The sequence below is a fragment of the Camelus ferus genome, chromosome 9 (genome assembly GCF_009834535.1).
Source record: "Camelus ferus isolate YT-003-E chromosome 9, BCGSAC_Cfer_1.0, whole genome shotgun sequence".
Lineage (NCBI taxonomy): Eukaryota > Metazoa > Chordata > Mammalia > Artiodactyla > Camelidae > Camelus > Camelus ferus.
Genome location: NC_045704.1, coordinates 80,233,655 through 80,259,165, shown reverse-complemented (window position 1 = coordinate 80,259,165; position 25,511 = coordinate 80,233,655). Strand labels below are relative to the sequence as shown.

Sequence of the window (25,511 nt, the reverse complement as noted above, 5' to 3'; positions counted from 1 at the left end):
TTGAGTTGCTCTGGGGGGGGGGGGGGTGACAACACATCAGGGAAGCATCCATCTGCTCCAAGTCTTTTTCTCAGCCTCTTAGCCTTCATTTCTTCATTTCTTGGTTGTTAGCTCTCACAAGTAGCACTCGAAGGGATTAAAGGGGACACAGGCACAGCCTCAAAAAAATATATCTATACAGTCATCATTTTCCAGATTGTACGGGTGTACTGAGAAGGGTTTTATAAAAATACTGGGGCAGGGATTAGCAAAAGTTCTGTAAAAGTTCTAATATTAAATATTTTAGGCTTTGTAGGCCATATGGTTTCTCTGCAGTGACTCAGCTCTGCTATCATAGCAGGAACATAATTACAGACAATAATAAACAAATGAGCATGGTTACATTCCAATAAATCTTTATTTACAAAGACAGGCAGGTGGGCCAGATTTGGCCCACAGGCCTTGGTTTACAGACCCGCATTAGGCTTTAAAGAACCCTGAAGCCGTCAAAACTGGCTTCACAGTTCTTCCAAAGATTGATTGGACTTCCATTCTGTCTCCACCTGTCTCTTTATCTCCTAGAAAGATAAAAATCAAGTTTTATTCTGATTATTTTGTGCTGTGCTTTGGTGTTCTGATGTTCTTCTGAATGAGTGATCTTAATTCCCCTTTTGTCCCTTCTCTCCCCTTTCTGTGCATATATCTCTAAATGCTTCCAATTCTTCTTCATTCTGTCCTTTTGTCCTCACAGGGTCAGGTGATTTTAGAATGAGACTCTTTCACATTCATCCTTGCTAAAACCCTGGCTTCTCTGCAGGGCCCTCATCTGCACCAGGGTAAAGAGGCAATGTGTAGTAGTGTAAAAAGCACTTCTCTGGATCACTGGGCAGGACATGCCATCCAGCTTGCTGTGTGACTTTGAGCAAATCACCTAACCTCTCTGAGCCTCCCTTTCCTCATCTGTCAAATGAGGGAATTTGCTAATGATCTCTAAAATCCCTTCTGGCTCTAAGCGTGTGATTTTAGGAAGCTGTGGCTTCAACTCCAGGCTACTGTCTGGGGCCATTAATTAGGATGTCACTCACAGACCTTAATGAAACTGCCAGGAGACCACAGAAATTAGCCACATGATCTCCTGTAAGTTGGCAACCTTTCTAAGCTGAGGAGGTAGGTGTACTGGCTAACTTCAGGGAATCGGAGAGCCCATTTCACTAAGGGGAATAAAGGAACACCAATGACTCCAGGAATTCTATGTTCCAGGAAAGTTAATTTGCATCCCTATGCTGTCATAAAAGTAGCTACAAGATATGCACAGATAGTGACTTAGTGGGAGACAGGACCCCGGGGAGGTCCCAGTGGGAGGTGAGATGCTTTCCCTTCTCCACCAGATCCTCAAGTGTGGGGCTCTCCTGACAACATACAGAATATCCCTCAAAGCCCACCAAATAAACCTATGAATAGGCCAGGAGGAAATGGAGGCTTTGAGGGGTTAAAAAAAAACCATTAGCAAACTCCAGCACGTGCCAAAGGAAAGGGGTCTTCTCTGCAGCAGGGATGAGGGAGGTCAGGGGGGATCAAGGGGGCTGGACTTCGGCTGAGGCAGGGGATGGGGTTGTTGGTGGCTTGAGGGGAGTTTGGACAGCATCACCCTCACTCTCTCAGGTTCATCACCCGGCTCACAGCTCAGCTTCTGTGGATGCAGCAGATGGACAAGGGTCAGAGCCCTCTCCCTCCCTCCTGGACACAGTCTCGAAGGATGGGGAGGGAGTGGAGAAGCCTGCATCCTGGCTTTGAGGAGATCAGGCCCTTATTGTCTGACTCTGCTAAAGCTGTCTCATTTGTAGCCTAAATAATTCACTCACCAATCTCTCAAGGAACATTAGAAGAAAAACAAAACCTGACCCAGGCCTCACGCTCAGGTTCCCACTGCTCTGCAGGCAGGCCGGGGGGAGGCAGACTCAAGCTGCAGAGATGACCTGCCTTCAAAGTTCACTGGGGTTGGTTGGCAACCTACCAAAATTTGCCTAGGGCCTGGTTTTGTACAGCCCTTGAGCTAAGAATGGTTTTTACATTCTTTTAAAAGTTTTTTTAAAGATAGTATGAAACAAATGACAACAAAAACAAAGAAGAATATGCCACAGAAACTGTTTGGTGCCTGCAGAGCCCAAAATATTTACTATCCTTTCCAGAAAGTGTGCCAATCCCTTAATTAATTCTCCAACCTTGCAGGACATGATGACAACTTTTGACCTACTCCTTGACTACCCCCACTGTAACCCCACTCTGCAGAGATTCAGAGTTGTCAAGTGCTGACATCTATAGTCTAGTGGGAAGCCACACATTGTTCACCCCATTACCAAAAACAAACAAAAAATGCAAAAACAAGAGCCCTGGAGTAGGGGAATGATCTTGACTCTACTGCACGGGGAGGGAGGGAGAGAAGCAGGGAGCGGCAGAGACTCGGCCCCAACTCATCATCTGATTTGTCTTCTCCAAGGGTCAGAATTCAGCACTGTCCCCATTTGTCTCTACTGACGCCCCTCCCCTCAAGGCCCCATCACACTCTGTGATCCTGGTGATCCCAGTGGATCCCAGCCGATGCGGGGTTGACGCCAGCAGTAATTCTCTTACTGATGAGACATCCAAGTAACCGGTGTCTCTGAGTTCCTGAGGCCTGTGTGTCATCTGCAAACCATCTGACCCTCAGTCCTGGACAGAGGCTCCATCAGGCCCAGCAAGTGCTCCCCTCCTGCCCAGTAAGGGCTCCCCTCCTGCCCAGTAAGGGCTCCCCTCCTGCCCAGCAAGGCCTTTGAAGGGAGAGGACTGTGACCAGCCCTGGACGCCACCCAGACCCTCTCTTGGAGCCAGAGCCTCTGAGAGGTATGGCCTAAGGACTCCGGAAGAGATGGGTGAGAGTGGGAAGTGGGGCTGCCAGCTCAGAGTGCCCGGCTCTAACTAGGCTGAGGGATCTCTGGGTTGTCCCAGGGTCTGTTTGGAAGTTTTGGGGCTGAGGGCAGAGTGGAGATCCAGTGGCCCTGCATCCTGGTGTGTAGATATTCTGGATTACTTCAGATAAGAGTGACCTTTGTAAAACTTCCTGCTCAGAAACATTGTGCTGACTGGCCAGTTCTTTGCAAGTTTCTGTTTTTGAGCTAAAAACAATATGGAAGGCCTAGGGTGGAATTCCAAAATCCAGACCAAGTGAAAGGTCAGCAGTCTTAAAGATTTGAGAGCCCAAGATGTGACAACTTGGGCAAGTCACCTCACCTCTCTTGGACTCAGTGTCCTCATCTGTTAAAACAAGCAAACAAAAACCAGAGGTGCTTGGATGGGGGTGATTTTACGGTCCCGTCCAGCCCATACCCAGTAAGTAGCCCAGAGCAGGCCAGGCCTCTGCAGAAGCTTTGCTGGCAAGTTATTTGCTTTCATCTCTGTTTCCCTCTCCCGAGTCAAAGCAGTCCCATCCAAACGAGGTACAGCAGGTCTGGCATCAGGGGAGAGTGTTCTCCTTCAGCAGCTTGCCGGGGATTCCGACTGATGTGAGGGAGGGAAGCAGTGGGTGGTGAATGTGACCTCCTGCCTGTGCCCTGTGGCCGGGGGTGGCCAAAGAGCTGTGGGAGTCTCATCCCCACACCCCCAACATGTTCACAGCATATGGTCCAGAAGCCACTGTCTGATACCACATACTTTAATCTAAACTATCTAGACTGTCTTTCATCAGCTCTCCAACTTGACTGAACATTCCCTATGGGCAGGAATGGTATCTTGACTTTCCTCTGTGTCCCCCAGAACCAGCACCACAGGCCTGGAGACACATGCTCTGTATCTGCTGAGCAGCTCGACTGAAATGCCCCTGGAAAGAATGCTGCAGTACTTGGCACAGGGCGTGGGTCCGGGTAAGTGAATCTCCACGTTTGGTGACTGATAACTGGACACCGTTCTCCAGTCTGTGGTTCAATCAAGCTGTCCTGTTCAGGACGTGACCCCAAGAGCTATCGTGTGACCTGGAAAGCAAGTGATGGGGAAGGTTAGAGAAGGGCATGCCTGTCCCATCCCAGCGTGCCCAAGACCCCGCAGGATGTGCAGGTCACGTAGAGGTCATTGTTGCAGGTCCCTTCCCCCTAAAGTAGTCCAGACTGGGAAAAGCGTGGCCGAGTGGCCCATGCAAACATAATCAGGCACAAATCACCACTGTTTGCTTCGGAGTAGCTACCAAATTGCAAACACAGCGACCTGCAGGCTACACACTGAAGCCTATAAAATAGTGACAAATGTCACAGGCTCTGTGGTGGGTCTCTTCCCGCCTTAAATACATTCAGACTGGCTGTCTCCCTTGCCTGCCTGCAGGTAGGAAGCTCTGCATTAGATCCAGCCACACCTTTCTTGCTGTAGCTCATTTTGGGCCCTAGGAAAATGTGGCTCTGTTCAGAACACCCACAGGCCATCTTTCCTTCTCTATTTTATTTGTTTGCTGTGTGTGGTTGCAGAAAGAGAAGGCAGAGGCAGGTCTGACTTGCCCCCCAGTGTCACCCCTCTGTACAAATGGCCATGACAGAGTGATACAACTGATTAACCATGACACACACGGAACTGCTAAGGAGTTCAATCAAATTTTAATTACCCCTTGTTCTGCAGGGCAGACAACAAACCATGAAAATAAAAATCCTCTCGAGTGCTGTCACAGAACAGCAATCCAACCAGAGGCAGGCAGATGTGAGCTGTAGGGAGTTAATTAATCATGGGAGTGTGGGGCAGGGCTTATGGCAGGGGTGGGTGGACAGAGGGACTATTGTAGAGAGTCCTATCTGAATTACCTAGATAATTTCCTCAATTCTCTACTTTGTCCTACAGACCTGACATTTTCTGGGAGGCAAACTTCCTTTAGGCAGAGGAGGAAACTAAAGCTTACAGAGCATCAGGGAATTTCCCTGAAGGACACACTGGATTTCAAATCCAAAGGCCCCAACTCCAGTCCCCAGAGTCAAGACAAACCCAGGGGGACTGTCCAGGGAGATGCCCACCTGGTTTGTAGCTCTCACCTTGGGAGACTGACATCCTAGACTCCAGGGCTCCTGTACCCCATTTTCCACCCCAGGGGAAGGGGGAGGAGTAGGGGTGGGATGAAGTGTCCATCCCTGGATACCTTGGTGGTCTTGACTTGGTGTCCACTGCTGCAGCTCCAACCCGACAGATCCGGGAGCACTTTACACTCCTCCCCGGGCAGGCAGGGCTCCATCCGACACCACCACCTCTGCAGGACGATGGAGGCTGTGGGAGCAGGAGGCTGTGAGGGCGGCCCTAAGCTCTGGGCAGGTACAGCACGCAGCTGTGGGGGTGGTGGGGGGAGGATGGAGAATGAAGGGCACACTTCCACACCCCCTGGCTCTGAGCTCTGCATTTCCCTTGTCCTTTCCTTACTCCAGGCTTCCCGGAAGGATAGTACTCAGGCTGGGACCTGGGGACACGACTGTACCAACCTCACTCCCACCAACTGCTACATCTCATCAAAGACAGCGTGGGGTGAAGGCAGGGGACATTGTCTCTAAGGCAGCCCTTGAGTCGAGCTGCCACGTCATTAGCAGGGAGGCACAGTCTTCAGTGCACCCCTTGGTGTATGTGAGCAAGTGTGCAGGCCATTTGGAGGGGTCCACGTGAGACAGGAGAGAAGAGGGCAGGGCACAACCATTGAAGGAATGACACAGCAATTGAGGACAAGATAAAATGGTTACCACAATGGTGGAAGGCTTGACTTCGGTAGATCTTGAGCCTCATTACAGGCTCATTGCAATACATAAGCCACTCAATGACACACCCACAGGCGCCCGTTACAGTTCCTATGCTGACCAGAAAAAGCCAAACAGTGGGCAGGGCCCCAATTCCTGGAAATCCCTGCTCCTTCCCCAAAACAATTGGAATAATCCTCCCACTTGTTTGCATATAAAACTACCCGATCCATAAAAACCAAACACCCCCACACCTTGGGCCCTCTCCCTTCTCAGTGAGATGGGCCTTACTCTGTCTGTGGAATGTGTCTCCTAGGGCCGCCTGTCTCGCCTTCTGAGACGGCCTCCACTCTGTCTAGGGAGTGTGTATGTCCCTAAATCAACTTGCTTTCACTTTACTATGCCTCGCACTTGAATTCTTTCCTGCGGGAGGCAAGAACCCATTCTCCGGCAACACAAGGCCAGGAGTGCACGAGCAGGGGTGTGTGTGTGAGCACAAGTGGGAACGTTTTTTGGCACTGCCGCAGGAGTGGGAGGAAAAGAGCAGAGGTGGGGCCAGGGGAAGGGGTAGATGCGCAGGAATTCACCTCCGAGAGATACACACATGTCCATGTGAGGGGAGGGCAAAGGCCGGCTTGAGAATAAGAGGGGGTTCGTGTAAGAGGCCTGGGAAGGAGCCGCAGGTGATGCAGTCAATGTCTGGAGGAGTGGGTGTGAAGCGATGAGCCTGTCAGGAGACGTGAGAGGATGTGTGTGAGGAAATCAGCCCGCGGATGTGCCAGGCAGTAGGTGTGGCCAGGAGGGAGGGCATGTGTGTCAGGGGCGGGGTCAGGGGGAGGGTCTGCGTGTAACAGAGCTCTCCTTACCGTGGGATGGGGATGGTCACATTGCACCCCTCCCCCAGAGGTGGCCCCATCATTTGAGACTTGGATCGACTGTGAAAGCCCTGAGATTGTGTCTGAAATCGTATCCCCAACAGATGGCAAGGCCTGGACAGACCTTCTTATCTCTCTGACTGCGACCTCCCCACCTGGTCCCAGCCTCTCACTCACCATCCACGCAGGACGGCTTGGCCCGAGTGGTGCCGGCCACCTGGCCAGAAAAGCAAGCGCACTTGACGGTCTGGGAGCGCTCCTCGATGCGGTTCCGGTTACAGCAGCGGTGAGCGGCAATCACCTCACAGGTGCCCTGCTTCACGGGGACTGAAGGGGCCAGCCCAGGATTGGATGCCCAGCCCAGGCCAGCAACCCTGCTCCCCTCCCATCTGCTCCCCACTTGTTCTCCAACCCCGCCTTCAAGCTCGGGGCAGGGGTAGATCAGAGATTTCCAACTGCACAGGAGAAGGAAATCCTCCCGCAGCCTCACAGTGTTCCTGTCCTGCCTTCCTTCCCAGTGAGGCCACACTCATCACCTTAGCAGAGGCTGGCCCTTGGGCAGGAGAAAGATGAAGTCCACCCAGCCCCCACCTCCCAGCTTCCTCTGGGTGAGGCCAAGGGCCCCTGGGCTTACAATGCGTGGGGAGGATCATCCGCTTACACAGGCTTTAGCCATCCAAAGGAAAACCACAGAATGAGGCCAGGAGGCTAGACTTAAGCCCTGACCCAGGGGCTCCTCTCCCTGCAGAACACCTTCTGGCCTGGAAGGGAAAGTATGTAATGGGTGTGCTCATGCCTCCTCTGGGCCAGCATAGCAGGGGGGCCAGAGTTTCTGCGTGAGGAACAGAGGAGGAACCAGAACCCCTACTCTGGACCTCTGAGATTTGTCTGCCATGAAACGGGATGGGATGGGGGCCAGCTTTCCAAGCATTCCGAGAACTGCCGTCCAGGACCCCCCACCCCAGCTCCCCCAAACCTGTTGGAGTTGGAGGCTGCAAGGAGGCCGAAGCCAGGTGGGTCCACAGCCATGCCAGGCAAAGTGCCAGCAGCCAGCCGCCCGTGCTCCCATTCTGCGCGGCCCTCTCACGCATCCTGCAAAGAGAAGCACACACCCTGATTGGCTCCAAGCAGGAGCCCCGCCACCTCCCCAGTCCCAGCACCACTGTTTCCATGCACTCTGGGAGGCTCAGAGGCGGGCAAGCTGCACACTTTGTCCCCAGGCAGCTTTCAGCCTGGCACAAACACTGTAGAAAGTGGTGAGCGCACCAACAGGGAAGCAGAGCGGGAAGGAGACTGTTCTGCTGGGAAACGCGTGGAAAGCTCTGCGGAGGAGATGGCATTTAGGAGGGGTCTTAAGGAATGAACCGGACCTGGTCCCATGGAGGGCAGCGACATGGGAGGAACAGCAATGCTGACGCGCATGTTTTGAGCACTTGACGCTCACACTCTGCAAGCACGCTTTTGAGCCCTTCACAACTGTCTTACAAAATAGGATTATTTGTATCTATTTTACAGATGAGCAAACTGATACTCAAAGAGCCTGGACACAACTTAAACAACCTTCAATAAAAGTCTGGCTAAATACATTGTGGGTCATTTGTGCAAATGTAGTCCCATCCAGACAGCTATAAAAGAACGAGAAAATGCTTTATGTACTGAGGCATGCAATCTCCAACAAAAATCCATCATTTAGGGGAAAAAAGTAAAGTGCAGGATGTGTGTATTCAGTGTGTAAAATGGAGGCATTATATATGTTGCTCAAATATGGGTAAGCTAGCTCTAGAAAATGTACCCAAAAAATCTAGTAACATTGTTTGCCACCAAGAAGGGAAACTGGTTGGCTGGGAAAGAGGTAGAAGGGAGACATTTTTCTCCCTATTGCTCTTTTACCTTTTGGGTTTTGAACCATGGGAAATGTCCTAGCAATTCAACTTAAAATTTAAGTTTAAAAAGGAAGAAATGAAACGAAGGCTAATAGAAGTCAAATGACTTGCCTAAGACCAGGCAGCATGGGGGTGGCAGAGCCCAGAGCCAGGAAGCCCGCCCTCTTCCCATGGCACCTCCTTGTTTCTGCTTTCTTCCCCTTTCCTCCTCTTCCTCCATTCTTGATGGTTTGGGTCTCCGAAATCTATCCCAGAGCGGGGGCTAGACATGGAGGGACTCCCAGGAAAGCAGAGGCACAGAGCAGCTGGGAGCAACCCAAGCACAGAAGGGCCCCTCTGCTGTTTTGCTGCCCCCCTGTGGCATCGCTGGGCTCCCTCAGGTGCCAGCACCGTGCTGGGAACACCAGAGGCAAAACCAAATGCCAGGATCCAGCTGTTCCCTTGGATAGCATGTCAGCCCTCCTTCTTCCCCTCTTTAACTGTCTCCTCACTCACCTTTTTGGAGATCTTTCAGCTTCTGTCTGTTCATCCACTGACCTCAGACTCACTCTACCTAGACAAGGTGGAAAGATTCTTGGGGTTTGCAAAGGACAGAGGGAGCCCGTGGCCCTGCAGGGGGCGGAGGGGGGCCTGGGTGAGGGCAACGGAGTAGACTGGGCACTGAGCTTAATTCTGAGGCTGTTTCCCCAGGTGCCAGGGCAGGGGGCAGAGTCCCTCATCTGCCCTGGGAATTCGCAGGGGTCCTGGCAGGCTCTGGGGACACATAGCGGGGCAGGCCTGAGAAGCGTAGCTGGAGAGAGTTTCTCTGTCCCAGGAGTGAAGCAGAGCTGATGGTAGGAGGTGTCTAAGAATCAACGCTGTCATCTCTCTGGCTTTGGGAAGGAGCTGAAGGCCAGGGAAGGTTTCCTGAGCAGACTCTGATTGACTGCTGCTGGGAAAAGTCACCCTGAGGTCCTGAATCCTCTTTGCACCTGCTTCCTGGATTTGTCAGGAGCTGGCTCAACTTTGCCACCTTCACCCCTATTTCCACTCCAGAGGGGCAGAAAGGGGGTCCTCCAGGTCTCTGAGCCTCAGAGCTTCTCCATTCCTCCCTAAGACCTCCCCTCCCTCAGCCTCCAAATGTAGGTGGAACTGAGGCAGGTAGGCTGCTGGGACCCCAGAAGGATCGAGAACCCTGTGTCCGAGCTCCTCAGAGTAAGAGCCCAGAAAGGACTACTGAGGCAGATGGAGGTACCAATACCACTGGAATGATTGTGCTCTGTGGGCAGAGAGCGTCTAGAAGGACCTCTTTTCTGTGTAGATGTCTCCTCTCCCTGTCCCCATTAGGAAACTTCATTTTGATCATAAAAAATGCAGCCTTGTCTTTTCTCAGGTGGTCCCTGTCCCATTTCTCTCTGAGCTGCCACACCCTGCAATCCAACTCCTCCATCTCTTCTATGGGTCCCAAGACCCAAAGGACCTGGGGTGGGGGGCGGGGAATGGGGTGGGTTCTCTGGCATTCTGTGCCTTCCCTCAGGGAGAGTTAAAGAAAGAAGCTTCTGGGATTTGTTCTCAGGCTTCCACATTCCTGCCTCAGTTTCCCAGGCTGTTTTCCCTACCCCCCGCACACCAGCGTGGGGTTGAGAATGTGAACCACATGATCCTCTAACCTTTCCCTACCTGCTCCTGCCCCGCGCCCACTCGGTCCTCCCAATTCTGAGCCCACACGCCTGGGACCTACCTCTCCCACGGCGGTGCCCACTGGTTCCACCCGCCGGCCTGAGGTTCTCCTTGCCTCTGAGCCCGGGACCACGACTCCTAAAGGCAGACTGCAGGCGGGAGCGGCCAACTCGGGTGGGTGCTGTCTAGTCCGGAGCCCTGTCCCCCTCACCAAGTTGCTGCGTCCCCAAGGCGGAGGGGCTCTGGCCAAACTGGCATCACGTTCAGGCCGGGCCCGCTCCGGGCACCGGGGAGCTCCGGGCCTGCCCGGCCAGCTCTACAGAGCTCAGCCGGGATCCCCCGAGCTCCCGCCCGCAGTCCGGGGAGCGCGCGGCCGCCGCCGCCACCGCCTCCTCTTTGCCGGGGGCCGCCCCCGCTCCGTCAGCCTCGCGCGGGCGTCGTCGCCTCCTCCCGGACAGCGCAGGGCACCGCGCACAGCGCTCCGCCGGCCCTGCGGGTACAGCTGGGGCGCAGCGGCCCCTGGCGGCCGAGGCAAGACGAGGGAAGCCGGGAAGAGAGGACCGCTGGGTTCCCGCCACCGTGCAGTTCCGATGATGATGATGATGATGATGATGATGATGACGACGATGACGACGACGACGACGACGACCATCTCCCTGGGTAACTCAGGTCCCTCAAAAGGCTCGGGGTCTGGGGTTTCAGAGTGGGAGGTGATTGTGAGGAGTGATAGCCCAGACCCTCAGGGTTTTTGAGCCTTGAAGATTCCCGAACTGTACTGCCCAATATGGTATCCACTACCGGGATGTGGATACTTAAATCTAAATCTAAATCTAAATTGAATAACATTTTAAATTAAGTTTCTCATTTGTATTCACAACATTTCAAGTGCTCAATAGTCACATGTAGCTAGGAACTACTGTGCTGGGTAGAAAAGATATAGGACATTCCCACATTGCACAAAGCCCTATTCAACAATGCTCTTCTAGATTGATAAGCTAGCCCTCCACTGTTAAAATGTTAAAATCCAAGAGGAAACAGCACGATCTCTACCACACGAGTGGTGTCCTCAGGGACACGAAGGATTAGGGGAGGTTTGAGGGTGGGGACCTGGCAGGAAAGAGGGTTGTAGTAGGCAGGTGAATGGTCCCTGAGAATGACGGGTATGAATCCCAACTTGGGAACAAAATTCTGAGACCCACTTTTTTTCACCATAAAAACTGTCATATAATTGCAGTTGTATGTTGTATAATTCTTTACAGGGTAAGGTTCTGATTGTTAAAGTATTAGATAAATGGAAGAGGGAGGTGGTGGTCTGGGAATTTGTCTCTTAATTGAAGGACACTCTTCTTGGTTTAAGAGGGCTTTAGGGTTGGAGTAATAGTGAGGGGAGAAGAAATGGGAAGAAGCCCAGTTCTGGGCTCTGAGCCACTGCACGTGGCTCAGGATAAAGGGACCCATCTTGAGGCTGCCCCATTCCCACCCTAGCTGAGGCAGGACCAGCCTCTGAGTACTCTCAGTTCTCAGCAGAGAAGACAATCTCCACTATACCACCCCTCTTTTCCTTCTCACTCTGTGCTGCCTCCGGGATGAGTAGAGATGCTGACCTTCTCCCCAGATTCTGGGGCAGTCTGAGGGTGGAGGAGGTGTGATGGCGCCAGGAATAGGAGGTGAGAGGTTCTGGGAGAGGAGAGCCTTAGGATTTGGGTATGGTTGGGGAATTGTTCTGGAACCCAGGGGAATCTGTTGACATCCCTACTGACCATCTGGTGCTGGAACTAGGGGTCTCTGGATCCCGGTTCTGTGGCCCACTTGCAGTCACATCATGATGTGTTGTGTGAAGAGCAGGGTTGAGGGCCCTGGGTGACATGAAGAAGTGGTAAGCCAAGTGTCCCAGAAACACTGAATAATAAAAATAGCCAGGATGTTATATTTGTTCTTCAGACTTTGGCTGGCTGCTGCTGTTTATGTCATTTATCTGTGAGCTGGTTGTAGTCTTTCTCAGAGAGGAAATACTCATCGCACCACCATGTTCTTTCTCTCCGTCTGTCTTCACTACCCTATGTGTCTTTGGGTCTGACTTTTTTTTCACTTGTGATTTATCTTTCTTTCTGCCCAGAGTGCAGGCATACTTTTAGAAGGCTACAAACCTGAATGACCATTGTGAGATTTTTATTTGGAAGCTACCAGGAAAGACACCCCTTCTGGGGGCACAGTCTAACCCAGGAAAAGGGGGTCATGGTCAGAGGTGGAATCCCCAACCATGAACTGGGTACTAGTAGTCTGAGGGTTACCCCCGACTTGCATTAGGGCCATAAGGGCCGTGTCCCCATTTGAACCAAACGTAGGGCAGGAGGTGTCTCCGGAGGCCTAATGATCAGTTAGTTCTCAGACTTAGGAACGTAGCTCTTCTGGCATCAGGTCAGTATCACCTTCTCCTCCGGGCAGGCGCTTAGCCGGCCTCTGTCTCCCCCTGGCGGCAGCCACAGGACTTGTTCAGTATACCTGGACTGCTGTCGGCTTCTGCCTTAAGAAGAGGAGGGTGGGAGAGGAGGAACCCCCACTTTTCTCCCTACCTTTCACCTATCTCTTAACCCTTCCACCCTGATCCAGACAAACTAGCTTGATTCTTAAGACAGAATCAGCTTTGGATGGCTGGGAAACTGACATGGGAATGAATTTCACACTGGCTGGGACAAGTCATGAAAAATGACAGGAGTCCTGCCTCATCTGTAAAAAGAACGCAGTAAAACCCATCTTGTAAGTTGGTAAGCTGTATAAATGACCTAAAGTATGGGGAGTGCTTTGTAGGCCTATTATGTAGTGATTCTTCAATAAACGGTAGCTATTGCTGTTGTTATCCTTACTAACTAGTTCTGCCGTGGTCAGGGCAGGTCTAAATATGGGGGGAAATTGGGTCTTGAAAAAGAAAGTGGAGTCGGAGTGGCAACCGCTCTCGCGGATCTAGTGGTGGTCTTCCCAGGGAACTGCCCCCTCAGGAACCCAGGACTTAACCCCAGCTCCCTAATTCAGGATGATCGACTCCAACCTGCCTCGTTATCACCCTCAACATCACCCCCAGCTCCAGCTCACTCACCCTTATTCGCACTCCAGCAAACCCAGCCAGAGGTGTTATCACACCAGGAGCTTCACACCCAGCGGTCGCCGAAGCGAGTGGTTTCGCTTTGAGATCATCAGCTCCATCACCCTCTGTGCAGTCTCGCCACCACGAACCGAGGGCGAGGAGACACCACCCTCCCGTCCTAATGGATGTCTAACCTAAAGCTAGGTTGAAATAAGGTTTCCTTCTCTCCATCCCCTTCCCACAGCTGCAGACCCTCCTTCCCAAGGAAATTTGAGGCGGACGACGCCAGAACCGGGCGGGGAAGAGGCAGCGAGCTGGTGGGGCGGTTCCCGGGGTGGCCCAGAGCCTGAGGAAGTTTTGCAGGCGACCGGCCCTGCGGGCCGGGAGCCAATCACGAGGCAGAGCCGGCCGGAGCGAGCACCGCCCCCAGAGAGCCCTTGGGGGCGAGGCCTGCCCTGGGGAGGGGCCACGGCCGAGGGCGGGGCAGGGAGACAGCATGCTAAACCGGGTGCGCTCGGCGGTGGCGCACCTGGTGAGCTCTGGGGGTGCCCCGCCTCCGAGCCCCAAGTCCCCGGACCTGCCCAAAGCGACCTCGGCGCTGCCCGCCGCCCCTCCAGAAGCTCCCAGGAGCCCTCCGGCGAGGGCTGAGAGAGATAGCGCGGCGCCTGCGAAGACGGCAGAGGCTCGAGCGAGCTTCTCCCGACCGACATTTCTGCAGCTGAGCCCTGGGGGGCTGCGACGCGCCGACGACCACGCTGGCCGGGCTGTGCAAAGCCCCCCGGACACCGGCCGTCGCCTGCCTTGGAGCACGGGCTACGCCGAGTGAGCGTCCCTGGGGGCACCCTAACCAAGATGGGATTCCCACCGCAAACCCCTTCCCACCTCCGCATCCCGGGCTTTGGGATGTGACCCCCTCGCTGAGCTCTGTTCCAGGAGCTCCCTTTTCCCAGGACCTTTGCTATCTCCTGGGATTCTGGCCGCGCTCACACCCAGCCTTTTCTCAAGTCTGGTCCAGCCTTCCTCAGGACCTTCCAGCTCGTTGACTACCCTCACCCACGCCGCTTCAGGACCTTGTGCTCTCCCAGAGCCCGGAGGGTGGAGGGCCCGCTAACGATGAGTTGGCCAGTTCTCAGTTCCGGCCCGGTAGCTCAGTGGCTAAGGGAGGAGAGGTTTCAAGGAGCGGGGGTCCCTTTTAATAGAGGAGATAGCAGCCGGAAAAGCTCCTTGGGCTTCCCGACCCCAGCGCCCCAGTTCCCTGTCCCGCTTACCGTTCCCCTCCCCCTCCACACCCAGAAATAGCCGGCGACACCGGGCGGCCGCCGGCTTCCCCAGGGGCGGGGGAGGGGCCGCCCGGGGAACCGGGAGGGTCTCCTTCGAACACCCCTGGGCCGGTGGACTTGCCCTGGCCAGGCAAGGAAGTGGACCCTGGGGCGACAGCGGTCGCAGTGGTGGGAGCAGCCGGCTTGCTCGGAGGCCGCGTGTATTTTTAATGCTTCTGCTGGGAAAGCAGAGCACTGAGGGAGAAGGGGGCGCTCAGGTGGCAGAGGGCGGTGGCTGGTGGCCCCGTGGCCCCACTACCAGCTCCTTTAACTTCCTATTTGGGAAGAGTTGGCGGTTAGGTGGTTCCTGCGCAGTCCAGGGGGGCTCCCACTCCTACCTTGTTTCAATTCCTCTTTCCTGATCTGGGCTGGAGCACCTACTCATTTCCAAAGCAGCAGAAACTTTCACTGGGTGATTTTAGAATAAAGGTGGGTGTGCTTATGAGGGTGGGTTGCTGTGGACAAGGCACTGGAGGGGTTTATTGGGAGTCAGGGTGGGATGTAGGGTCTTGGCAAGCCAGGAATAAAAGTCTCCTTTTCTCGGTCCAGGCCCTCTCCCAGCAGCACCATTAGCCAGGGACTGGGGAACTGAGGCAGGAAGGTGCTGCTGTGGCCTTTCTGTGATGTGATGGGCCCAGCACCCAGACAGTACTCCTTGTGCCTTGCCCTGCCTCCTGCTTCCCTTTTCCTCCTCCCTCTGGCCTGGTTCCCAGGTGGCTGTGACCTTTCTCAGCTTGGCCTGCAGGCCAGAGAGGTTATGTGTGTCTAAGGTGGGAGTTATTCCAGGACCTGGTCTGGTGTCCAACCTGATGTGGTCACTCTGGCCTGGCAGGGTCATCAACGCTGGTAAGAGCCGGCACAATGAGGACCAGGCTTGCTGTGAAGTGGTGTATGTGGAAGGTCGGAAGAGTGTTTCAGGGGCACCTAGGGAGCCCAGCCGAGGCCAGGTAAGCCCCCACCTCATTTTCTAGCCTCTAGAGACATGGCTGACGCCTCTGCCCAGGGATTCTAGGCATCCAGTTGTAAATCTGAGCCATGTGAGAGACCTTCCTCCTAACTCACTAGCTTTCTACCTTCTGGCAAAGAACCTTTATCTGGCATTGGTCAGTTAGAGTCTACCATGTCAGTGTAAATATCTAGTTTTCACTTAAAATACAGATGCTTGTGTATTTATTGATTATTTGCCATGTATTTACTTGATAATTACCAAGGCTTATTTTTGCATCTTTTATCTTCTCAGTTTGACTTTTTTTGATCCTTTGCTTTCAGACACATAGTAGGCCCCTGGTGAATGAGTGAATAAATCTAATTTGCCTTTAACACCAAGCTCTGACCTCTCTGATGTTTGCATGGCTGCCCAGAGTCTTGCTCTTCTCTCTGCATAACGCACACACATATACACACACTCACCACCAACTTTTCTCCTCCAGGGACTCTGCTTCTACTACTGGGGCCTGTTTGATGGGCATGCAGGGGGTGGAGCTGCCGAAATGGCCTCTAGGCTTCTGCATCGCCACATTCGGGAGCAGCTAAAGGACCTGGTAGAGATACTCCAGGACCCCTCGCCACCTCCCCTCTGCCTCCCGTCCACTCCGGGGGCTCCAGGTTCCTCTGATCCCTCTCATTTGGTTGGTCCTCAGTCCTGCTGGTCTTCACAGAAGGAAGTGGCTCATGAGAGCCTGGTAGTGGGTGCCATTGAGAATGCCTTCCAGCTCATGGTAAGTGTGTGGCCCAAACCAAGGGGCTGTCTGTCTGCTAGGCAGACATGCTGGTCAGCTCTGTATGGGAGTCAGGTGGCCTAAGGAGATGATCCTGAGAACCCACAACAGCTTTGAGAGCCTGAGCAGAGCTTGGTTCAGAGGGAGGGAGAAGTGGGTGTTATACCTGTGTCTTCCTTACTCTCCGCAAGCTTGGCTTGCCTGGGCCAATTTACTTCTGCAGATAGGGGCGGGGGTGGCTGTGTCTCTGGAACCTCTTCTTCATCCACCCGCTTTGACCCTTCCTTATATGGCAGGATGAGCAGATGGCCCGGGAGCGGCATGGCCACCAAGTGGAGGGGGGCTGCTGTGCACTGGTTGTGGTCTACTTGCTAGGCAAGGTGTACGTGGCCAATGCAGGTGACAGCAGGTATGGGGTGGGGGCTTTGAAATTGGCTACAGGGATGGTCACACTCTCTGGGATGGAAGATAGTGGTGGGTGTGAAAAATCACAGACTGGAGGGGGTGAGGAGGGATCAGAGACATAAGGAAGGGCCTGAAATAGCTATGACAGAGGAAAACTGGGGGTCTGGGTGAGGGGTCCTATGGGAGGGCCTTATCTTTTTGGAATTCTTTATGAGGGGGTTGAGGAGAGCCATGCCCAAACCTTTTCTTTCTCTGGGCAGAGCCATCATTGTCCGGAATGGTGAAATCATTCCAATGTCCCGGGAGTTCACCCCGGAGACTGAGCGCCAGCGTCTTCAGCTGCTTGTAAGTAGGAACGAAACTCCCTCCTCTCTTTCTCTGTTGAATCTTGTGCCCCTCTGTACCCTATGTCCCAAGGACTCTCCCACCCCTACCACACAGACAGGTAGCTCCTTTCCTGGAGCTCACTGGGAAGTCCATTCCACAGACGATGGAGTGCAGGGCTGAGCTGGTGTAGAGGATGCAGCAGGAAGGAGTAGGGGCTGCTCCAGTGCTCACACTGTGGTACCAACTGAGGAAGGAAGTGGAATCAGAGGTGGGGGAAGGAAACAGCAAAGGTCCCTAAGGGGCAGTATGGCTTAGTGGTTTAAAGCAGTGACTGGAGCTGGGCTGCCTAGGACTGAATCCTGGTTTGAGTACTTTGCTAATTGTGTGATCTTTGACAATTCCTTTAACTTCTCCATGCGTCAATAGTTCCTGCCTTAAAGGTTGCCTTAAAGGATTACATGAGTTAATATATTTTCATAGTAGAACAGTGCATGGCACACAGTAAACTCCTTTTAAGGGTCTGCTACAGTTAACATCATCTGTGCACCAGGGTGTGCTGTAAACCTAATGCCCTCCGGCCCTCTGCTCTGTTTGGCCACTCCCAACCCCAGGGCTTCCTGAAACCAGAGCTGCTTGGTGGTGAATTTACCCATCTTGAGTTCCCCCGCAGAATTCAGCCTAAGGAGCTGGGGCAGAGGATGCTGTACCGGGACCAGAACATGACTGGCTGGTAACACTTCCCTCGGGGCTGGGGCCTGTTTCCATGGCAACAACCTTGCCAGCAGCAAGGTAGAAGCTGGAGGCTGGGCCAGGCTGGGAGTTGAGGGGATGTGGCCCTTCTAGGGGGTTGGTGTGAGGGGTGCAGCTCCTAGGGGAGAGGGGCTTTGATGCCTGGGTGATGCCTCCTCTACTCCCCCCTCCCCAGGGCCTACAAAAAGATCGAGCTGGAGGATCTCAGGTTTCCTCTGGTCTGTGGGGAGGGCAAAAAGGTAAACTCCATGGTAGAGGTGGGAGAGGGCAGGAGGACCCACCACAACTTGTCTAGGGAGGCGGAGGTTCTGCCCGAGGGTAGGGGTGGCAGGGGTCCACAGTCCCAGAGAGTCTGGGAGAGGGCTGTAGCAGCACCCACTCCTCTTCTCCTTTAGGCTCGAGTGATGGCCACCATTGGGGTGACCAGGGGCTTGGGAGACCACAACCTCAGGGTCTGCAGTTCCACCCTGCCCATCAAGCCCTTCCTCTCCTGCTTCCCTGAGGTGAGCTGCGTGGGGGGCTCCCTAATCACACCTTCCCTCCTCTGGGCATCTCCAGTTGGCTGGTTTTTCACCCAAGGTCTCTCCATCCCCGAGCTCCCTCTGTACCCTCTTTCCCTACCAGGTGCGAGTGTATGACCTGACGCAGTACGAGCACTGCCCAGACGATGTGCTAGTCCTGGGAACAGATGGGCTGTGGGATGTCACGAGTGATTGTGAGGTAGCCGCCACTGTGGACAGGGTGCTGTCAGCCTATGAGCCCAATGACCCCAGCAGGTAGGGGCTGTATGGCTGCAAGGGGATGATGATGGGGAAGGAAGGGACAAAGGGAAGCAATGCTTGGGGACCCACGTGAGGGCCTGTGTCTCTGTCTTCCCATATACATGTTGGTACATGAATGTGCACATGTGCTCCTGGCAGGTACACAGCTCTGGCCCAAGCTCTGGTCCTGGGGGCCCGGGGCACCCCTCGGGACCGTGGCTGGCGTCTCCCCAACAACAAGCTGGGTTCCGGGGATGATATCTCGGTCTTCGTCATCCCCCTGGGAGGGCCAGGCAGTTACTCCTGAGTGGCTCAGCCCCGAACCTCCCACCACCATCCCAGCCTCTCCGTGCTTACCCCTCTCCCAACCCAAATTCTGAAGTTGTCTCTCAGACCTTCTTTAGTGGCAATTTAACTGAAGAAGTGGTGCCAGTTAGATCCAAAATTATAGCTCATGGCAAATAAACCAGATGGATAAAGGTGTGTCTTTTTATTTACTTTGCCTGGAAACTCAAAGGTAAGGAAACACTATCTGGGGTGGTGGGAGGAAGTCCAGAACTGTCCTAAAAAATGTAGTGTTCCCCAGCTTCTTCTTCTGCCCTCTGCTCTTCCCGCTGCAAGCACTCTCATCCACTTCTGTGACTTCGTCCATATGCTGGCATCTTCCGAGTCACAACTTCCAGCCCAGACCTTTCCTGAGCTTTAGACCTACATGTCCCAGTTGTTTCCTGAACATCTAGACATCCCACAGGCATGGCAACTCAAAATCCTCCAACTGAATTAATCATTTCCCCCCAAAACATGTTCCTTCTCCCAGCTCATCATCTCAGGGGGCGCCAGCTCAGCTACTCAAATCAGAAATCTTGGAGGTGGTTACCTCTGGCTTCCATTTCTTCCTCATCAGACCTGTCCACAGTGTGAATTTGAGTTGGTTATTCCTTTGAGAGAATACTTCAGTGGCTCCTTACTGCATCTATGCCAAAATTGACACTCAGCTCTTGAGCGTAGCATATAAGGACCTTTCTGATCTGGCCACTGCTTCCTTCTCCAGCCCTAGTCTTTCCCCACCATCACCACCCTCTCGGGGCTTCCGTTGCTCTGTAGGCCTGGCGTAGCTCCAGTTCATTTAAAATCTACACCTCATCCTCAACACTTCACTTGTCCTTCCACAGCCCACACACACCCCGACTACAGTGTTCACCTCCTGGACTGTAACTGTCCAAATGAGGAGTTGGGATGGAGCAGCAATTAAGAGCGGGGGCTTGAGGGTCCTGCGGTTTGGGTCCTGATGCCAAACCCAACACTAGGTCTGCAATCTCTCTGAGCCTCAATTTGCTTTTCAGAAAAATGGAGATAACAGTACTATTTCATGAGGCAGTTGTAAGGACTAAAATAGTTCATGTATGTTGAGCCAGGTCTAGGTAATAAGGGTTCAATAACTATTAGTGATCCATAAATTCTTTGAAGGCAGAAATCTATTTGAACTGAGCACATTGCTCAGTTTTATTGAGCCATTTAAGAGGCCTGCGGACCAAACTGCTCTGGACCCGTTTCTTCATTTAGCAAATATATGAGTTGCTCTTTAGACCTTTAAAGTCTATATGACTTCTAACATATGTTTCATTCAGCAAGTATTTGTTGAAAACCTGTTATGTGCCACACACAGTGCCAGACAGTGGAAAGGGACAAGTTGGAGGATTATAGTGGGCAGTGGGCAACAGGGAGAGAGACCAGTTTTGGAGACAGACAGGCCTGACTATCTGTGTTCTTGCTTTGCCACATACAAACAGCAAAATTTGGGCAAGCCACTTAACTTTCCTGAGCCTCAGTTTCCTTACAGGCAAAAGGGGATGGGTATACTTAACCCAAAGACTTACAATGAGTATAAAAGCTATGTACTCTACTGAGCACAAGCTAAAAAAATGTTGGTAGACTTCCTCATCTTCCATCCACCTCCTCGGGCACCTTTCAGGGGAGGAGATACACGTGTGTGTAATACCCAGTGCACAAGTCAGACCCAGCTGGGTGTCCCTAGCAGCACAGAAATAATACAGTGGGGATGGGAGCTGAATTCCCAGCTGCGGATCCAGAAGGATTTCCAGGAGTGCCCTTTGAGGGATGGGTAGGAGTTGGAAATTCCAGGAAGGAGGAAGGAAATTGTGAAGTGGAACCAGGTGCCATGAGTCTCAAAGGTTCTTAAAGGTCTCCAGGGCTGGGACATGATGTTGGGCTGTACTTACTCCGCAATGATTGTAGGAGCAGAAAGTGGGCATCTTTCGCGGCCCCCTCTTGGGCGTCCTTTCGCAGTCCCGCCTCCCGCGAAGCCCCAGGTGGTGTAGGCGCGGGTGGTGGGTTGGCCACGGGAGGGCAGCAGCGGCCCTTTCCTGACCCCACCCCGAGCGCCTCTCAACTTTCTCGTCGCCTGTCCGCCTCTAGGAGCTGGAAGGTGGGGCAGAGGCAGAGTCCTCGGGGGTCCCGCTCGCCGGGCCTCGCCCCGCCGCCCACTCCTCCACAGTCCAGGCATCTCCCCGGACCCCAGGGGCCGGAGCCCCAGACCCCGGGCCAGCGGCTCTGCGACCCGCAGGGGCCGTGGGCGGGGGCCGGGGGCGGGCAGAGCCGAGGGCAGCCTGGCCCGCCCCTCCCCCTGCCGGGCCCGCCCCTCCCCGCGAGTCGCCCCTCCCCGCCGCGGCGCTGGAGGAGGGCGGGGCGGTGCCCCTTGGGTCAGTCTCTGCCTCCGGCACCGGCCGCGCAGCTGGGAGCGGCGGAGCGGAAGGTATCCCGGGTTGGGGCTGGGGGCGGCGGGGCGTCATGGGAGCTCGTCCCCGGGGAGCACTTTCCCCCTTCTCTTGGCCGGAGCTCGGGGTGCCCGCCGGGGAGGGGCTTTGGCCGGAGCGCGGGCCGCCTGCCCTACCCTCCCCTCGGACGCGGCGTCTGGGCTGCGCGGGGTTCGGGCAGGCTCGGCCCCTCCCTGGGCTGCAGCGACGGGCCCCCGGGAATTGCCCCGCAGGGCCTCTCGCCTCTCAGTGTCCGAGCCGGAGTCCCAGCCCTTCCCCTCCCGGCTTCCCGGAACCTGCCCGGCTTTGCGAGGAGACAGGGGGCAACTTAGGTCCCCGCGAGGCAGCCCCGGCCCAGACGCTGTAGCTCCCAGGCCGGGCGGCTCGCTGTGGACCGGGGCTGGGGCGTGGATCCGGGCCGGAGTCCGGGTGGAGGAGGGAATTCCCCCTGCCAGGCCGGTGGAGTGGCGGGAATAGGAGCCCGATGTGACCTCCTGGGCTGCCACTGCTCCGGGGGTCTGGACGCCGCCCTAGATGGTTTCTGGAGCCGGCCTAGAGTGGGAGGTAGGGGAGATTGGGACGGATCCAGCTCCTTTGTGTGTGTGTGTGTGTAAGAATCCCCTCCCAACCCCTTCCCGCACACCTCAGCCTGGCTAAAGATTATCCTGGGGGTTTTGGGCTGGGGGACTCGAGGCTGAGTCCATCTCTCACTTCTGGTTTTAAAGATGGAGGATTTGATTTCTTGCCTAGACCTCAGGGGTGGTCAGCAAGGTACAGCGGCCCCTGGGTCATCTGGAAATCTAGAGAATGATTGAGGAGAGGGCAGCTGTTTTGTCCCAGGGAAGGCCCCAGGAGTTCCATGCTCCACTCCAGGCCTCGTGTGGGGTTTGGTTGCCATTCTTAGGGTCAGTGGGGCAGTTCCTCAGGGGCTGCCTCTCACAGGGAGGTGTTGTCCTTGTCATCTTGGCTTGGGCCTTCTGGCTTGGCCTGGCCTCAGTTAACTGTTCTTCTGGCCCAATCAGAGCCTGAAGGGAAGGTCTTCTAATTGAGCCGGGGGCTCCAGATCATTTAATGCATGCCCTTGCTCCTCTGCCCCCCACCATCTGGTGCCACCTAAACTGCCCTGCTGGGGGAAGGCAGTGGCATACTCATGCCCGAGCAACTGGTATTCACCCCAGTGGTGAATGCCCTCTATCCCTCCATCAACACTGCCCATCCCAGCTTGGGGCTACCCCAGCCTGTCTTCCCACAGTTGGACCAATGGAACTAGTGGGAATGGGTGAGGGGGTTGGTCACCTGGGTAGAATTTCTAGGGACTCCCCTTTTTGAAGGATGGTTTCCATAAGGGTGAATACCTTCTTGCCCCTCTTTTGGGGTATCTGGGAGAGCCCCTTTTGTGGGAGGAAGAATGTGTCTGTGCACTCTCAATGCCTATAAATTCTCTCTGACTCATATCCACTTCCCCTCATCCCAGTTTTGTGTGTGTGTGTGTGTGTGTGTGTGTGTGTGTGTGTGTGTGTGTGTGTCAGGGGATGGGGGGCAGGGAGACACCCCCAGGATCTCACTGTTGAAAAGAACCAGCCTTGGGCTGGAGTATTCACTTCCTAAAAGGCAGACCAAGGCAGGGGTGTGAGGCAGTGGTGGTATGTGGGGAGTAAAGGAGTTCAGCCTAGTTTGACAGGATGTGGGACTGAGAGAAAAAGCCAGGTTTTGGGCAGAGATCGGGTTACCATCCTCTTCTTTCTTAACTACTCCCTCCCTGGTTGGTGCTGGGACTGGCCCTCATTTGTCTCTTTTTTGGGGCTCCTCCCAGCAGCGGCTCTAGTTCCTCCTCCTCCCAACAGCCTCCACTTCATCTCAGCTCCAGAGCCCGCCCTCTCTTCCTCCCAGACTGTGGGCCTGGGAACTCCAGCCGGCTGGAGGTCAGCTCCTCTCCCCAGGGAAGGAGGAAGTGAGGCTCAGCTCAGGGGCAGGGAATCAAATCGGGGAAGGTGTGATGAACTTTGCAGATGCTCTTCGGTGTGTGTTGGGAGCGAGGGACACATGGAAACCCCGGGAAGCTGACTCTTTGCCCTGAGTCACAGGGAGGGGTGGGCAGGGCCTCTGGGTGAGCTGGACAGAGAGGGAAGGGGCTGTTCCAGGAAGTGGATGGAGGTGATTCCCTAGTGGATTATTCTCAGTCACTCTGCTGTGGTAGATGTGTGGCTCCCTACAGTGTGGTCATTGTCCCCTGCCTGGGGCTGAGTGACCCAGTGTTGCTGCCAGGCCCAGGAGGAAGGGGGGAGGAAGGCAGGCTGCCCGAATGTGGGCTGTGGGCACTGCCCAGACTGAGCTTTCTTTGTGTGAGTTGAGGCTCTGGGGATGGGGATGGGGTGGGCCAGGGAAGCTGGCTGGCTGTTGCCGCTGCGCTCTGTCTGGGACTCCCTCCCTCTGCTCTCCTTTGCACCTCTGGGGTGGTATGTAGAAAAGGCAGCAGATTCTGGAGTCGCACAGCCCTGCTTTGAGTGCCATCCCTGCTATGACCCTGAATATGTGTCTTACCCTCACTGAGCCTCACTTTCCTAGTTTGTCAAGGTGCCCATCATAGTGCCTGGCACCTAGGGGTGCGATATTCTTTCCCTTGCCCACCCGCCAGCCTGTGGTCTTGGAGAGGGACTCTTTGTTTCTCACTGGGCAGGCATGACTTGTGCTGAGTGAGGGACAGTGTGTTCCAGATTAGACCTTCTCGATGATTAAACTTTGAAAGTATCGAAATCCTGGTAACAAATAAGTCTGACTTGAAACCCTGATATGATAAAAGCTGGCTCTTCTGGACACGTCCCTAAGCACCCCACTAGGTGTCCAGGGGCCCACAGTTGTAGTGGATTAGATTAGAACTCATGCCTTCTGGCTCCCAAGTGGGTGGTTCTCCCACCTCCCACATTTGTATTCTCACCCACTCGGGGAGACCTGTCCCTGACCCTGAGGTCAGGAATTTCAAGCTCAGTTGCCTGAATAATTGGTCCTTGGCAAGAACATGCCTGAGCAAGCCCCACTCCTTCTCTCCGGATGCCTCAGTTTCCAGGGGGGTTTGGGGGGCCCCAGAGTGTTTTTGGACTCACTGGCTTTCCCCAACATCCCCACTGCCTTTTCCCCGCCAGCCCCAGCCATGGCTGCAATCCGAAAGAAGCTGGTGATTGTGGGCGATGGGGCCTGTGGGAAGACCTGCCTCCTCATTGTCTTCAGCAAGGATCAGTTCCCAGAGGTCTACGTCCCTACTGTCTTTGAGAACTACATCGCAGACATAGAGGTGGATGGCAAGCAGGTAAAGCAAGAGCCTCTTCCTGTCTCACCTTGAAACCCTGCCTCTGTCACTTACAGATGACCTAGGTCCTCATCACTGCTGACCTTGCTCCACTGTCCCTGCTGGAATCAGCAGGAGTTAGGAAGAGAAACTGCGGTCTTAGGAAATCTGGATAACCACCTGGTTCTTCACACACTGGCTCTGTAATCTGGGCCCAGTCCCTTCGCCTCTGGGCTTAAGCTCCCTCAGCTGTAAATTGGGAATAACGGGAAGGTCTCCTTCAAAGGGTTTTTGTGACCATTAAATAAAACAGTGGTGCTCACAATGGCAACTCAGACGGCACAAAGATCAAGCCCTGTTGTCTCAGGATTTTTAAAAACTCACCTAATTTTTGTGGTGTAACAGCGAGCATGGCCCCTGGCACGTAGCCCATACTCAGTAGCTAGATATGCAGTGAACCTTAAAGGACCATGATTTTAGAGAGGACTTCTGGGTGGCAGGTTGGGGGGGGGTTGACGGGGGCGCCCGGGCCAACTGAGCACTGGCCCTGTGTGTCAGGTGGAGCTGGCTCTGTGGGACACGGCAGGACAGGAAGACTATGATCGCCTGCGGCCTCTCTCCTACCCGGACACTGACGTCATCCTCATGTGCTTCTCCATCGATAGCCCCGACAGTCTGGGTGAGGGTGTTGGCTGAAGGGAGGGGACTGAGAATTTCTGGGACTCAAATCAACCAGAGGGAGCTCTTGCCTTAGCTCATCTCAGCCACTTCAGAGGCTGGGGGAGGGGTGCTGGGAGTCCCGTTAGCCTCCTTCACTGTGGTAACTGGCCCTCGGGAGGACTTAGGGGAGGGGTTTTGAGCTGTGAAAGGGATGGTCATGCTGAAGAGCCTTGAAGGCTCTGCCTGCCATGGGGATGCAGAGGGGGCCTGGGACGTGGGGGAGCTCCCTAGCCTAAGTGGAGGCACTGACATG

At 54.4% G+C, this 25,511-nt stretch overlaps 3 protein-coding genes across 6 annotated transcripts in view; 2 read left to right on the top strand and 1 right to left on the bottom strand.

The window, feature by feature from the left end:
* Positions 1-452: 452 nt before the first annotated feature.
* The window catches only part of TAFA3 (TAFA chemokine like family member 3), a 27,936-nt gene continuing 2,877 nt past the window's right edge, over positions 453-25,511 (bottom strand). Inside the window, exons 2-7 of the mRNA XM_006182894.3 lie at positions 10,181-10,421; positions 8,956-9,013; positions 7,554-7,669; positions 6,755-6,904; positions 5,123-5,247; positions 453-3,983 (exon numbers count right to left, since the gene is read on the bottom strand). Coding sequence (XP_006182956.1) covers positions 3,972-3,983; positions 5,123-5,247; positions 6,755-6,904; positions 7,554-7,668 — 402 coding nt within the window. The 5' untranslated portion in view covers position 7,669; positions 8,956-9,013; positions 10,181-10,421 and the 3' untranslated portion in view covers positions 453-3,971. The remainder of the gene's footprint in view (positions 3,984-5,122; positions 5,248-6,754; positions 6,905-7,553; positions 7,670-8,955; positions 9,014-10,180; positions 10,422-25,511) is intronic.
* PPM1J (protein phosphatase, Mg2+/Mn2+ dependent 1J) lies at positions 13,652-18,960 on the top strand. 2 transcript variants are annotated; one of them, XM_032487347.1, is made up of 10 exons: positions 13,652-14,023; positions 15,353-15,467; positions 15,951-16,238; positions 16,535-16,647; positions 16,904-16,988; positions 17,582-17,700; positions 17,896-17,959; positions 18,116-18,223; positions 18,345-18,440; positions 18,641-18,960. In XM_032487347.1, the coding sequence occupies exons 1-10, from the start codon at positions 13,698-13,700 to the stop codon at positions 18,737-18,739; spliced, it is 1,413 nt and encodes a 470-aa protein (XP_032343238.1). In that variant the 5' UTR covers positions 13,652-13,697; the 3' UTR covers positions 18,740-18,960. The 2 variants fall into 2 exon arrangements, with proteins under 2 accessions (XP_032343238.1, XP_032343237.1); XM_032487346.1 differs by having other exon boundaries at positions 13,654-14,023; positions 18,345-18,496.
* Positions 20,939-25,511, top strand: part of RHOC (ras homolog family member C) — a 6,306-nt gene continuing 1,733 nt past the window's right edge. Inside the window, exons 1-3 of one of the 3 annotated variants that reach the window (XM_032487348.1) lie at positions 20,939-21,254; positions 24,396-24,559; positions 25,097-25,217. In XM_032487348.1, coding sequence (XP_032343239.1) covers positions 24,404-24,559; positions 25,097-25,217 — 277 coding nt within the window. In that variant the 5' untranslated portion in view covers positions 20,939-21,254; positions 24,396-24,403. Of the gene's footprint in view, positions 21,255-23,154; positions 23,275-24,395; positions 24,560-25,096; positions 25,218-25,511 lie in introns of those variants that run through there. The other 2 variants (XM_014557769.2, XM_006182891.3) reach the window with 2 other exon arrangements.